Source organism: Sarcophilus harrisii, chromosome 4 (assembly GCF_902635505.1).
Source record: "Sarcophilus harrisii chromosome 4, mSarHar1.11, whole genome shotgun sequence".
Classification (NCBI taxonomy): domain Eukaryota; kingdom Metazoa; phylum Chordata; class Mammalia; order Dasyuromorphia; family Dasyuridae; genus Sarcophilus; species Sarcophilus harrisii.
This window is the reverse complement of record NC_045429.1, coordinates 351,845,355-351,861,096: the sequence shown is the minus strand read 5'-3', so window position 1 is coordinate 351,861,096 and position 15,742 is coordinate 351,845,355. Positions and strand designations below refer to the sequence as shown.

The following is a 15,742-nucleotide window of genomic DNA, read 5'->3' as shown; positions in this document are numbered from 1 at the left end:
AATTATACATATGCATATGCATACATTGGATTTAACATATATTTTTACCATGTTTAACATATATTGGATTACTTGCCGTCTAGGGGTGGGGTAGGTGGAAGGGGGGAATTGGATCACAAGGTTTTACAAAGATTAATATTGAATTATCCATGCATAATTTTTTTTGCATAATTTTTTTTAAAAAAAGCTTTAATTAAAAAATAAAGAAAAAGAAAACGAACGAAATGTTGTCTTTGTTCCTATGTCAATAAAATCTTAAGTCCAGTGGTGTACTGTGAACATTTCTAGTACATTCCAAGCACAGAAGGTTCCAGAAAGGAAAGGAGTTACAGGCAGAGAATGAGGGATTATCTAGAGCAGAGGTAACTTATAGGAAGAAAGTCTAGGCCCATGTACTCAAAAAGGTTTTGTAGTGTATTATTGTTTTTCAGTTGTTACAATTTTTCATGACTCCATTTGGGGTTTTCTTGGCAGAAACTACTATAGTAGTTTGCCATTTCCTTCTTCAGATCATTTTACAGATGAGGAAACTGAGGCAAATAGAGTTAACTGACCTGCCCAGAGTCATACAGCTATTAAGTATCTGAGGCCAGATCTGAATTCAGGGAGAGAAGTCTTTCTGAATCTAGGCCAGAATTTTCTATCCACAAGCTGCCAATCAGCTTTATTTTTCTACTTTTCAGGTCTTGGATATGAAAATATGACCAAAAAAAAAAGTTTTTAGACTACTGACATAAAAGAGGTGATGAAAAACATATCTTACTTAAATAGGAAGGGTCAAAAAACATATCAAGAGAACCATGTGGCCATTCAATAGATATTACCTTCATTCTTCACTGTAGTCTGAAAAACTGTTAAGGTATTTTTTAAATGGCTAAGAGCAGCACTATCACTGATGACATAGAGCATATTTTCTTCTTCCTTCCTGCCACCTAATTCATTTGAGCACTGACAAACGGATTCTATGACACTGACTTCAACATTGAAGAAGAGTTTCTGGATTTTTATCAGTTCAGCATTTCTGGAAAAAGCTTTTTTTAGAATTCCTAAGAACAAAACAAATTTAAAGAGATTGAAAAGAAGTTATCGCATTGTTTCTAAATTTATAAGATATGACATTTTTTTTTTCCTTTTTACTTATAAACTAACATTTTCCAGGATCACAGAATTTAAGTTCTGGGAGGAATCCTTAGAGGCACTCTAGACTAACTTCTATCAGAACAAGAATTTCCTCTAATTGCTGACAAGGAGTCATTCAGTCTTTCCTTGAAGACCTTGTGTGAAATAGAATTCATTACCTCTTGAGGCAACTCAGTCCACTTCTGGAGAGCTCTAATTCTTTTAAAGTTTTCCCTTATATCAAGTGTAAACTTGACTCTTTGCAACTTCTTAGTGTCCTTTGGGATCAAGGAAACCCAACCTAATCTTTCACATGGCAGTCCTTCAAAAACCTGATGACATTACTCATATCCCTACTAAGTATTCTTAGGATTGAACACCTAAGTCCTTTCAGCTGAACTTTAGGTGACACTGGTTTGGGATCCTCACCAAATTTGTTGCCTGCTTCTGGGGTATGCTTCAACTAACCAATATTCTTCCTAAAATGTAACATAATACTACAGATGTGATCTGAAGAGGTCAAAGTACAGAGGGCCTATAATTTTTTTTTTTTTCTGGAAGTGAAGCTTCTTGGAGCAAGATTCAAAATTGCTGCAGCTTTCTTGGCTGCAATATCAAATGCTGTCTCCTATGGAACTTCAAGCCCACAAAAACTCCCAGAACTTTTTCAGACAAGTTGCTGTATAACTGTGTTCCCCAATCTGTACTTGTGATGTTGAATTTCTGAATATATGTCAGCTATTTATGCCCAATGAATTAGATTTTAATCATTTCCAACTCCATGTTCTGGTTTGTCAAGATCTCTTTATCTTTTGTTATCTAATATGTTGGCTATGCCTCACAACTTTGTGTTATTTGCAAAATTGATAATCCTATTATCTATGCCTTCAAGTTTTTGATAAAAATGTTATCCTTCATCATTAAGTTCATCAGCTTAAACTATGGTTCATGATCCCATATGAGGGCTCATAACTGAACGCTGGAGTTGCAAAACTATGAATTATTATCAGCAAATGTTTGACTTGTACACTTATTTTATATACCTATATACCCAGGATCACATAAAAATTTCTTGGGCAAAAAGAGGTTGCAAATGGAAAAAGTTTAAGAAATCCTGGTATAATGGAAGTAACCCCAATAAGTAGCTCATATGGGTTTTGCTTCACTATTCTGACAGTGCCACAATCACTACCACCTTCCCCACCATCCCTGGCCTCTCCATACAATGGCTCCTTAGAACCTCTAAAATCAAATATAAAATCTCCTGGTTGGCTTTTAAAGCCAACCATAACCTGATCCCTTAGAATCTTTCCAATCCGCTTACACCTTATTCCCCTTCACATATTCTGCCATGCAGTGGTAGAGGCCTCCTTGCTGTGCCTCAAGCAAAACACTCCAATTTCTTGATTGCATTTTGGAGGTCTAGAATGCTGTCTTTGTCTTTTTCTCCTGACCTCCTTCAAGTCCCGGCTGAAATGGCATCTTCTATAAATAGGAAGCCTTTCCTAATCTTCCTTAATGTTACTGTCTTCCCTCTGGTGATTATCCCCAATTTATTCTGTATATCTTATTCAGATATAGTTGTTTGAATGTTGTCTTTGTCATTTGACTGTGACTTTCTTGAGACCAGGACTTTTTTTCTTTTCTTCCAGTTTCTTCATATATAAAATAGTACCTAACATCATCCCAAATGATACATTTGGAATTCTTAGAATTAGAACAACCAGAGGAAGATTACCAAAGGCATTGGGTCAATTTTTATGAAAGATTTATGAGGAAACATGGATGAGAATCACAGAGAATATGAAGATATGGAAGGGTTGCAATTTGAACATCTGGAATATTTACACTATGAAAACTTCATCTCCACAGGATTGGTCACTAGGCCAACCTTATCAAGGCAAAGAGGGGTTCTGATCTCTTTTGGAGAAGGTATATCCAAGTTAAAGAAATCACAAATTACTCAAATAACTCAGACCAATGACAAAGCTATTTTTAGAAGCAATCCAATAAAAAGTGTCCCTGGTAGTGGGTTTTTTTTTCCCTCTGCTCTTGGAATCTAACATTTATTCTTGTCCTATCTACTTATGTAAATATAACTCACTCAAACTGGTTGACTTATTTCTTGGGAGTTATTAGTTAGCCTAACACCTTGATGTAATAAGTTGAAACATTTCTTCTGGAGATCTCTCTCTGTGAAAAAGGTACAGACTTGTGTCATGTAATGAACTTGACCTAAGGTTAAACTGATGATCATGAGACCGTCATTATTGATAACTATCTTCAAGCTTCTTAAATGAATAACAGATTAAGTTGCTCCCCAGAAGTCTAGGAAAAATTCAGGAGTACTAAGGGCTATTAATAGACTTCATTATTTTGCATATTCAAAGTCAGCTCCCTTGAGCCAAAATTCAGTTCTGTTTCCACTTTCCCATGAAAAGGCTGTGAGAATTGCATATGCTCTCATCCCTGTGCCTTTGGAGAAACAGTAGTATAACTTCTCAGCCTGAGAGATGGCTTATGTGGATAGAGGAAGTGATGGGATGGAATAATCACATCCTGCTAGTAAAGGAGGTAGATGGCAGGGCACTTTCTGGGAAGAAAGGATCCTGGGACTCAGCCTCCTATACAAACAGCACTCCTGGGAGGTGCCAATGTCTTAGAGAGAGAAGAGAAACACATAAGTCTAGCACTCCTGTCACTCTCTCTCCCTACCTAGTAGTTAGATTAGAAGCAAGGGGCTAAAGTTACAATATGGGGGAACAAAAAAATTGAAACTCTACCCTCAGCTCTTGTCACATTTTTGTTAATTTCCCTTCTGGGGAACTCCAAATCTTCAAGATAGTATTGTACAGTCTCAGGTGTGAAAGGGTCTTTAGAATGAGAAGAACAACATAATTGCCACTCTAGGTACTCCAGGTTTCTTTTCCTTCTAAAGAGTCAAAACCACAGGGTGGTAAGGGGATAAGTGTAGAGGATCATAGGGCCTGGAGAAAGGTGATAGTGATCTTCTAAATTCTACTTGTGCTTTCTGCCTATCCTGTGGCATGGAAGAAAGAAAGACTGTTCTGTACTTGATATATGCACTGCTATCTTAAAGGTTGGTTTGCGAGCTGGAGATCCTTTACATATGTCTTTGGAGATATGTATATAACCCAAATTCGAGGTAATTTTGGGCAGAGGTAGAAGTCAAAGAGTGGTTTTTGAGGGGAAAACTCCCAAGATTTAACCAAATCTGTCTAAGTCCACAACTTGGGGCAACTATATGTTATTTCAAATGTAGCCTCTTTTAACTTTTCCTTACTCCCTCTAGTCCCATTAATGGAGGCACATAGTATGCAGAGAAACAAGATTAATCTGAACTACGATATTAAAGTGTATTAAAATAAGTGATGCAGTAGAGTGGAAAGAGCCCTGCATTGGGGAGTCAAAAAAAGCTGGGTTTTGCTTCCCATTTTTCAACTAAGTATCTGTATAACCTAGGATAATATTTCACCTTACTGGGCCAGTTTCTTCATCTGTAAAATGAGAAATTGAGCTGCATAGGAATTTCTAAGGTCCTTTCCAATTCCAAAGCTCAAGAATTATTTTAACAGGAATGAATATGCCAAAATAACAACTAAATAATGGTCATTATTATTTTAGTAGCCATGTAATAGAAAGAATATGAAGTCATTTGTCAGAGGAGCTTGGTTCTGGTTCCAGCTTTGACACTAATTAGTTGTTATCTTAGACAAAACACAGTACTTTGCACATAGTAGGGACTTAATGTTGAATTTGAATTGCTTATTTGTGTTCTAGAAAGCGATCTTCCCTCTTCTCTCTTGCAACTTAAACTCTCATTTGATGAGTTTTTTAATTTCAGCTTCAAAGCAATCTTAAAGAAGCTTTGTTATAAAAGCAATACACTGGATTCTGAAAAAAAAAAAAATTCCCCAATCTCCTTTAGATCTTGCTACTGCTTCCCCTTAAACTTTTGTCTTATCATTCTCCATCCCATCTACTACTACAGTCCTTGAAAACAGTCTCCTTTATGGCCTTCTTTTCCTTATCATTCAGGGCCATCCCCAGTCATCCCGATCTGTATCTTGTCACTGGACCCAGATGGCTCCAAAGAAAAAAGCGAGGTTGATGATCTTGCACAGTCTTCTTTCCCTCACTGAAACCCAATTCATTTGTATGTCATGGTTCTCTTCTAGAATGAAGGACAAAGAGCAACACTGGCAATCCTTATCATCCACATATTCTGTAACTCCTATCATTTTACTTTCACCTATACCATTCTGTGGAAATTCCAAATCCACAAGACTTTCCCTCAGTTTTTTCTCTTCTTCTTGAATTATTCCACTGCACATATTCTTCAGATCCTTCTTCCCTTGGCCTCTGTGGTAGTATCTTTCCATGGTTGTCCCATATTCTTTGATTGTTCTTCCTCTTAGGTCTTGGTAGAAAATGTTCTACAGGTTCTGTTCCATATGAGCCTACTGATTTCTGGTCTGTCTCTAACGACTCTTCAATCACCAAGTGAAATGCCATTTTCTCCATGAAACTCTCCCTTCATACCAGTTATCTCTGTGCATGTTGTCTCTCCTTACTAGACTGAAAACTTCTTTGTATGTTGCCAATAATTTTCCCTAAGCATGAATCTGACCATATCACTCCCTTAACTCAATAAATTCCAGTGGCCTGAATCTAATGTTTCTAGGATAAAATATAAACTCCTCTGTTTGACTTTTATAGTCTTTCACAAGCTGGCCCCATTCCAGTCTCATTATGTTTTTCCTTTTCCCGCAATCTATGGTCCTGATAAATTGGCACTTTCCCATTTCCTCATGCAAGCTCTTCCATCCTCACCTCTGCCTCATACTTCCTTCAGGATTCAGCTTAAGCACCTCTCTTTCTATACAAAGCCATTTCCGAAGAAGAAAAAAAAGAATAATCAAGAACTTAACACTGTGTTAAATGCTCAGGAATGAGCAGAGCAAAACTGTCCTGGCTCACAAGAGGCTGACCTTCAAAAAGGGGAGGGCACAAATAGTGGAGGTTTTAGTTACCAGTAGGACAGAAAGCCCTTTAGGGTTCAATGGTAAAGCAGATGGCAATGCATGTATTTTAATGTTTCATTTCCATAAATAAAACCATATTTGTGATGTTGAGCTGTATGATGGTATCAAGTACTTTGGTGGAAAGAATATGCTTTTCTTGTGTTCAATAGCGATGACTATGGAGGAGGCCCAAGCTGCAGTACCTAAAGATGCCCCCAGTCTCTCACCACCTAATCTTGTATTTAATTACTTTGTATTTATTTTTATCTATTCCATATATATTTATAAGTGTACATTTCTCCTCTGCAAAACTCCTTGAAAGCTGGGATTGTTTTATTTTTTTGTATCTCTGTGCCTAGTGACTAACACAGAGTAAGTACTTAGCAGCACTGAGGAAAATGAGTCCTGTTTTGGATACCAAAGTACAAATGTTCATTAGAATAGCACAAAACATGCTTTTGCACAGATCCTACCTTTCACTGTGGGTAATAATTCTGCTCCACAAGCAATACAGCAAAGTCCTGACTTGCAAAGCTGGTTACTTTTGTCCTTTTACAATAGACAAAAATAATGTTAATAACTTCAGAGGAGATGTTTAACATCTAAATATAAAGATCATAATATTCATAAAAAAATAAGCCCTAACAAAGTGATATCCTAACCAAAATTAATATTAAATTTAAGGGTTCACCTTATTGGAAACAGTAACAAATATGAATTAATACTTAATGCAGGGGTTCTTAACCTGGAGAATGTAAACTTTTAAAACATATTTTTGATAAGTACTTCAATATAAATGGTTTCTTTTGTACTCCTATATACTTTATTTTGTGCATTTCAAAACATTACTCTGAGAAACATAGATTTCACCTGACAAAGAGATTCATGATATAAAGATTAGGAAACCTTGATTTTAATGCTTTTAAAATTCATACTGCTTTAAAAATCCCCATACTGACTTAAAAATGCCTAGAAGGGGCAAGCAACTATTTCATTTATGTAAGGCCAGCTGTATAATTTAGTGAACTTTACGAAGAAGGTCTAAGATTTTAACTGCAATCAGAGAGTGAGTTTTGATTATTAAGTGTTTTGACTGAAAAGTAATCAGATGGCTGTCTACATAAGAAATTCTTCTCAATACATAATAACCACATTGAGCTGGCCATTGAGCCACGAAGGCCTGAGTTCAAATTCTGTTTCTGATACATACTGGCTACATGAACCTTACTACATAATCTCTTAGTCTCTCAGCAACTTAGGAAACTTTCCAAGAACATAAATTACAGGGCATTGCTCTTTCCAATGAAATCAAGGGTGCAGGCCCTATCTCTATTAAAAAGAGACAAAAATTAATAGGGACAATAATTGGATTTTGGATGTCCATGGTAAAAAGAACTCCCTCTATTAATATATAGTTGAAAAAGCAAAGGAGCTTTGTAGAATCAGGAGGTCCAGTCTGAAGCCAAGATCTGCTGCACATGATTGATGGTGGCCCTGGGCAAGTCAATTTCCTCTCTGGACATCAGAGAGACCATCCATCTCTGACTTCATCCATAAAATGAGAATAAGTATCCTTTCTACCTTACAGTCATATTGAAGATTAAATAGAGTGTTTTATAACTTGCAAGTTATATATATATGCTAGAACAAATGATAATATATGTGTAAAATGTATATAAAATGCATGTAATATAGTTAAATTTATAAGTAATAATAGTAAATAATATATAAACACACATACATTCATATATATTATATATGTATGTATAATACACACACACACACACACACACACACACACACACACAGAGTTTTAAGCTTTTCAAGCAATTAGAGAGTAGATAGCCAGCTTTGCAGTCAGGAAGACTCATTTTCTTGAGTTCAAATCTAGCCTCAGACACTTACTAATTGTGTGACCTTGTGCCAAATCCCTTAACCCTGTTTGTTTCTGTTTCCTCATTTGTAAAATGAGCTGTAGAAAGTAGTGGCAAGCTGCCTCACTAACTCTGTCAAGAAAACCTCAAATGGGGTCAATAAAGAGTCAGATACACTTGAAGTGATTGAATATTACTTTACAATATACTTACATGTATAATCATCTAAGAAAGTAATTGTCAGCGTTATAATTATTATAAACTGTTAGTGCCAAAATGGATGTTTGACTTCACTGAGCCCAATTTTCTCATTTAACAATTGATGTAACTGGTATCACAATGGAGAAATATCTTGCCTGAGGCCATATAGCTAGTTAGTAGCAGAACTCAAGTTTTCTGAATCCCAATATTTTCCATAAATTTCATGGTGGCAGCAGTAGTAACAGCATCAGCATCATTATTCCATATACATGTCTACCTGGTTAAGTACTTTATTGTATTTATGACTGATATGTATTTTATAATATTAATTTTAATAAATTTTAATAAAATACTAGTATTATTTTAACCCATATTAATTTCAATGTGAAATCATTTCCATTTGTGCAAAAAGTAACATTTAGTTAGATTAAAACTTACCAAAATCTGATGAAACTTTTTACAAATGAAGACTAAAATCACAAATATATTCTAACACTTTATTGTAAAAATCATTTTGACCAATTATACCTCACTGACAAGAGCATTTATTCAAATAAGTGTTCACCTTGATTTTTTTAATCCAACCAGTTTTATTATTTTGCTTCATGATTTTTTTTTTTAATAACAACAACAACAAAAAACAAAGGACCATGATCATTAGGAAAATGGAATTCAGAGGGTCTTTGAATAGCCTCTGACAGGCATCTTGGTGACTATCTTTGGGAAGACTCAGTATCATGCAACAGCTTTCTCAGAAACTGATCTAGGTCAACATTCACTTTCAAAGGTGAAGCTTCTGGGAACTACAAGTTTCTCTCAGTCCTATCCCCTCCCAAAATACATTGGAATCTGACTATAACAGTTTGTTACAGAGAGGAATTTGGTAAAAGGTAGATTGTCTTGGACTCCATCCAAGAGGGTTTAGTTACTGAAAGCACCTCATTATTAGGTGGTCTCACCAATAAGGTGATCCATTGGCATAAACCTCATGGATGTTATAACAAGGCTTCATTGTAGTTAATACAGGAAGCCAAGTAGTAATGGTTCTATCAAAAGAAATAAGAAACAAATTTCCTTTTGTAGATAGAGAAAAAATCTTATGTGATAGAGGATCATGTGGCTGGATCCTTTGCCTAAATATTCATTCTCCAAAGCAATGCTCTTCACTGTTTTCTGACTTCAGTTCTCATTTGATCCATATTTTGGAATGCTTTTAAGGATTTATCTTCTGATAATTCTTTCCTATAGAGACATACAGTTAACCACATTTAGTAAATTATCGCAGTTAAATATAATTAGAGGACAAGGAATAAAAAGCAGAAATTCATGCAAATTTAGGTACACTTTCTGCTTAAACAAAAGATATTTGAAGTAGATGGGTGGCTAAACAGAATTGGAGAACAAAAGTGTGATAATCAAATATAAGAAGAAAGCCATCACTCTGATGAATTAAATGGGCCTATGATAAAGAACTCCCTTAAGACATCATATACTAAACAACTTCAATTTGGTGAAATGTTTTCATAATGATTTCTCAAATACTGAATATTATGAGTGTATTTTATTGCAGAAAAATACCATGTAACAGCCATGCTATTAGGGAAGTCTTATAATAATGTCTTATGAATTAATGGGCAAGTATAGAATGCTCAGAGAAGATTTAAAAATAAAGCGTCATTCTGATGACAACGAAAAACAAAAAACCAAACCAACCCATGATAATCAAATAGATTTAGTAGGAACAAAAGGAAAAGAGCAGTCATTTATTTTATATACATCTTAAGAAATTTGGTGTAATGTTTTACCTCACCATTCCAACACTAAAATATTTAACCCTTACTCTACCTTCCTTCCTTCATTAGTTCCATGAATGAAGCCCTTTCTCCAATGGACAGCTTTCCAAGTCCTTTGTCTGCGTGCTCTAAATACTTTCAGTCCTTGAATAAATTCAATATCACATGGTTACTTTACACATAATGAGTATAGAGAGCACAAATCATCTGAAAAACAACTACTTTTATCTTACATATCCCCTATATCACCCTAAAATAAGTCATCCTGTCTTCCAGTAGCTATAATTTACATGCAGTTTACAAAAGCAATTAGTTATCTTCAATAAAAGCTATTTTCTTTAAGCAAAGCCAGGATGATCACAGATCTAGATTTGTGTTAGAAGAAAACTAATGTTCAATTCATTCATTTTACAGATGAAGAAGGTAAGGCCCAGAGATAAGAGATAACTAGCTGAAAGTAATTCACTATAGCAGAACTGGGATTTGAACTTAGGGACTAAAACTTTCAAGTTTAGAGCTATTTCAAATGTAAAAAGTATTTCGCTTTCCTTAATATTTATTTTAAGATTGTCATGCAAGTGAAATTCTTGTGATTTCAGTCATGTTTTAAATGTTCTTTTAAAGGAACGCTGTGTAATTCTATTGAAAGTTGAGAGTTCTTTAGAATTACAAATAATCTGAGACTAATGTAGAAGTTTTGAAAGTCCATATATTTCATATATTGAGTTTTATAAATGAGGCCTTAGACCTGAGAGCTCTTCCAGGTCTAAGTTCTACATCCTACGAATGGTAATGACATTTTTATAAGCATGCTACTAATGTCCTCATTGTGATCTCCATCCAGTATAAAAACACTAGACACAGAAGGGATGGGTTCTTATCCCAGTTCAGCTAGGAACTGATCCTGGATCCCATTCCTGGGCCTTTCTTTTTTCCCCTGTACAGTGAAGAGTTGGTACTAGTTCACTTTCAAGGCTCCTTCTTTCTTTAAATTCTAGGACTTTATGATCATTATAAGGCATTACAACAAAGCAATGTAATTGTTTTTCCATAAGGGCACCTGCATTATACTTCCAAAAGAGTGATATCCCAACTAAAGAAATCCTTTTAGGAGCTGGTACATATAATGGTTCTCAAAAGGCTTTCATTGCTCCTCTTTTGGAACTGCCTTAATAGCTTTAGGCACATACATTTGAATATTCCCTAGGATAGCAAATTTTTCTTTTGGGGGAAAGAGGAAACAGCCTCAGATAATTCAATCATCTATTAAAGAAGATCAATGATTAAGTAAGATTGCTTGGGATCAAGAATGGACATGGCTAATGGGAATGATTTTGTGTGTCTCATGAACTGACTCAAAGACAATTTTTAAAGGGATACAAGTAAACTTTAAGCAAAAGCAGAATTACTGGGATAGGGGACAATCCTGATTGGAACAGGATTAATGTGAATTATAAATGAATATATTTGTTTTTTAAGAAGAAACTGTCAAAAATCCAATTCAAATTGACTCCTAATAGAATATCAACAAAATGTGGGATTTTTTTTTTCACCACTAAGAACTTAATAAGTGTCTGTTGAATTGAATGTGATATGAAGGAAAAAAACGCAAAACACAGAAATACCTAAATTCAAATCCCTCATTTTACAAATGTGGAAACAGATTCAACGAGAAGTAACTTGTGCTTTAAGTTTTTCAAAGCTTAACATGTATTAATTTTGAATAGGTGAACCTGTGTTCAAATCTCATGCCTGCTATTTATTTCCTACATAACGTAGGACAAGCCACTTAACTTCTCTGCATCTCAGGATCCTCACCATAAAATGATGGGATTGGATTAGATTTGAGGATCCTTCCAGTTCTAAAATCTAGGATACTGTGATTACAAAATTACTTTTAATCTGTTGTTTATAGTTAATTGTCAATGACAAATAAAAGGAAAAGACAGGCTATGAAAAGGAATTATTTTAGGGATATAAAATCTTTAATTGGTGAATAATAAACTAAATTTTTTTGAACTCTGTTTAAAGCTGTTATGTATAACTTCATATTACTTGATGAGAAATTTATTGGTGTCTAGTTCAGTATGACATCAAAAAACACAAACATGATCAGAAAGGCACTTTCAATTTCAGTGATGAGAGGAAGAGTGATGGGATATAATGTGTGGGAAAACAACCAGTGGATTTGGAACCTGGTTTGAATCCCAGCTCTGGCTTGTGTGTATCCTTGGACTAATCACTATTAATTAGTCCTCAGTTCTTTATCATTAAAATGAGGGAGGCTGGTCAAGATCTTTATGGTCCTGACATAATCTAAATCCTATCATTAGCAACTATCTGATGAAAGAATACTTTCTAGGATATGTCAGTGTTTTTTCAGAATGATAATCTAGCAAAGCATATTTTTCAATAACTATTTTTGATGAAGAATACATGTTCATTTGCTCAATACATGTTCATGTGAGCTCACAAATATAATTTATAATCCACATTAATCCTGTTCCAGTCAGGATTGCCCTATCCCAGTAATTCTGCTTTTGCTTAAAGAATAGATCTTTTTGGACATTTGGAAATGAGGAAAATAAATAACAGACACGTTCATCTGGCCACAAGGGGGCACATTTCAATTGGGCTCATCTTTAGACTCATTTTTCAGCCTGCTTGAGAATGTTAATTTTGAAAATTAAAATCTGTATATAACTCTATTGGCTCTGTGTGAATTCTGTTGGTTTCAGATTATCATATCATACAAAAAGGGTAAAATTAACTGTAATTACAAAATATATACAATAGCTTAATTGCTATTTTAAATTTATCACAAGCTGGCAAAAAGAATTTGATATGAACTTTAAAGAGAGAAGGAACTGCTCACGGGAATGAGATTTCTATTACATGATGTGTGGTAAAATTAACAAATGAATCAGAACTGACATTCATGATAGAAGTACTCTCTAAACTTTATATCTAAATATGAAAAAAAGAGGAGGGGATTACAAGATTTCTGTGCTAAAGTAAAATTGGAAGCAGCCTAAGAAAGTCCATATATTTTTTACCATGTTAAATAGGGAATCTGTTTCTACAAGAAAGTTTTTCTTTTAGGGGAAAAAAAAAAGCTTCTTGTACATCATATTAAAAAATGAACTGGAGAATAGCATAATATATACTTTCAAATAGAAAATAAGAGTTTATAAAATTGAGTGCCATTTTAACCAATGCTAAACACAGCTTGAAAATGAGGCTGCCTACTATTTTTTTTAAAGCATCTATATCATTTATCAAAGGTAGAGTAATCATTTAAACTGAAGTTTGGTCCAGAAATCTTAAACAGTATGGGGATCATGTGTTGATGTTACCTATAGGGTCCATTTCCTGAGTCCTTTGCAGCTCTTGTTCACATATATTTGCCACCTTTACATTATTACTAAGGTTGTCAACTTTATATTCTTCATTTTGCATGTTTCTAATCAACCACATGTCTGTGTAATCTGAACCCATTCCTTTGGTGCAATCAATTTCCAAAAGATTTTCTGCTATAACGTAATTTGAATTCTCAGTCCTTTGATTTATTCCACCATTTTCAAGTAGCTCTTCATTTTCTTCTGCATTGGATTCTGCATCATCATAAAGTTCTGGTGTGAAAAAGATAGATTCATCCTCTTCTTTTGATTCAATATCTTCATTTACTTTGGAAAATCCAGCTTCTCCATGTATAGGACTCAGATCAATGTCTTTATCCAGAGCTTCTTCAGGGCAGAGAAACTGTTCAGCAGGATATTTTTTACTATCAGCATTAGTCCTTTTTAACAATGAAGTGATTGTTTCTGATTGTGGGCCTGACAAGGAAGAGGACTGGCCTCTATTGGTGAGAGACAGTTCAACTGTACTTTCCCTCTTTTCCTTTTTGGAAGGGAAAGTACTGAAGTCATCATTCTTTGGAAATCTGTGCAGAGGTGTGGAAGTCAGTGACTTGGGGCTAAAATATTTCTTCCCAGAGTTAGATTCAGGACAGCTATTCCTTTCTGTTTGTTTATTAAAGGTTGGACTTGTGGATCTGGATATTAAAAAATTTTCCCTCTTTATTTTCTGGGGAGAATCTTCCAAAAATAATGAATCATCTGTAAATACAAAGAAAAAATTAACTTCTTGCCTTTGCTTGTACTGACCATTACTATATTAAGATGATCCTATTTCATACATAGATAATTAAAAGCTACATAGTAAAGGGGGAATCAAAAGTAGATAACACTGAAAAAGTTATTTCTTTTATAGAGGTTCAGAAAAAGGAAGTGATCTATCTATTTTCAGTTTATCACTGTAAGAGCTAGGATGTGCCCTGATTGGCAATCTATTGTTTTCTATTTAGGATAGAAGTAAAATATATTTGCATCACATCCCAAGTAGATGAATAACTATGATACAAGGCAGAATTTGGGATGCCCAAAAGAGAAGTAAAAATAGAATAATAAAATTTAAACAGGAAAGCATCTTAAAGAAGATCTAACATGAGCCTTTCACTTTCCAGATGAGGAAACAAAGCTCAGCGGGTAAGTAATCTTGGTCATATTGATAGCAAGTGGTAAAGATGAGGTTAAACTTGGCTCCTAAGACAAGTTTAGTGTTCTTCCCATTTTACTATACTGTTTACCACATAAAGTATCTTGAGAAATTTGAAGAGGGAAAGATCATGGAAGAAGGAAAAAAACCAGGGAAAGAAGAGAAGTGTTTCAATAGACAGAGATGGTGAAGAGTAAGGAGAAGAAGCATTTCTTCCATGTGGGAGGCTACAGCATAAAAGGCACAAAGAAAGGACAAGGAAGGTTATAAACAGTATAGTTTGGCTGAAACACAGAATAAATGAAGGGGAGTGGTATATATTCAAGTTGGAAACAAATTGTAGAAGGATTTAATTTGAATGTTGGGAAGAATGATATGCTTTATTGGATAGGTAATAAGGAACATCTGAAGATTCCTTAAGAGAGTTATGTCATCAGAGTTTTACAGTAGGAAGATTACTTAGGTAGCGTGAAAAGAATGAGTAAGAAAAAATAGATAAAATAGGCTACTGCTATAGTCTAAGCAAGAGGTAACAAGGCCCCAAAATGGAGTAGTTGTTGTGGCAATGGAAAGAAGAGACAGAAGGGAAGGATTCTGCAATGTCATTTAAGAACCACACTGCAGAAAATGGTTATAATGCTAAGTTCCATTACTTTTCTAATTTACAGTCATTAAGGTCCTACTTTTGACAACTGGAACAAATGACAACTCAGCTACCACAGATGACTGAATATTAGAGTTGGTAGGGATCTCAGTGACTTTCTAATATGAAATATACCAGAAATGAATCTTCCCTCCCTCACCCACTCACCCATCTCTCGGTCATATCCAACAAGCAGTCATTCATCCTCTAATCTCTTCTACTAAAGGAGTGGCTAATTCCACTTTTGAATAAGTGTAATTTCTAGGAAGTCCTGTTCACCCCTCCCTCACCCTCTCTCTTGATATCAAGCCTAAATTTGCTTCTTGGCAACATTTACCTATTGTCCCTAGTTCTGACCTCTAGGATCAAATGGATTAAGTCTAACCTCTTTTCCACTGGAGAGGCCTTTAGATACTTGAAAATGGCTCTCAAGTTCTCTCCAGGATAAACATCTCCAAGGTCTTCAATTGATCCTCATATAAAAAGGGCCCTCAAGGTCCTTGACTCTTC

At 34.9% G+C, this 15,742-nt stretch overlaps 1 protein-coding gene across 5 annotated transcripts in view; it reads right to left on the bottom strand.

Annotated features, from left to right (window-relative positions):
- BRIP1 (BRCA1 interacting protein C-terminal helicase 1) overlaps positions 1-15,742 on the bottom strand; it is a 378,898-nt gene that overhangs the window by 153,556 nt on the left and 209,600 nt on the right. For 4 of the 5 annotated variants that reach the window (XM_031966520.1, XM_031966521.1, XM_031966523.1 and 1 more), the window contains 4 exons: positions 13,389-14,150; positions 10,085-10,176; positions 6,638-6,713; positions 825-1,046 (listed from right to left, as the gene is read on the bottom strand). In XM_031966520.1, coding sequence (XP_031822380.1) covers positions 825-1,046; positions 6,638-6,713; positions 10,085-10,176; positions 13,389-14,150 — 1,152 coding nt within the window. Of the gene's footprint in view, positions 1-824; positions 1,047-6,637; positions 6,714-8,722; positions 9,482-10,084; positions 10,177-13,388; positions 14,151-15,742 lie in introns of those variants that run through there. The other variant, XM_031966525.1, reaches the window with a different exon arrangement.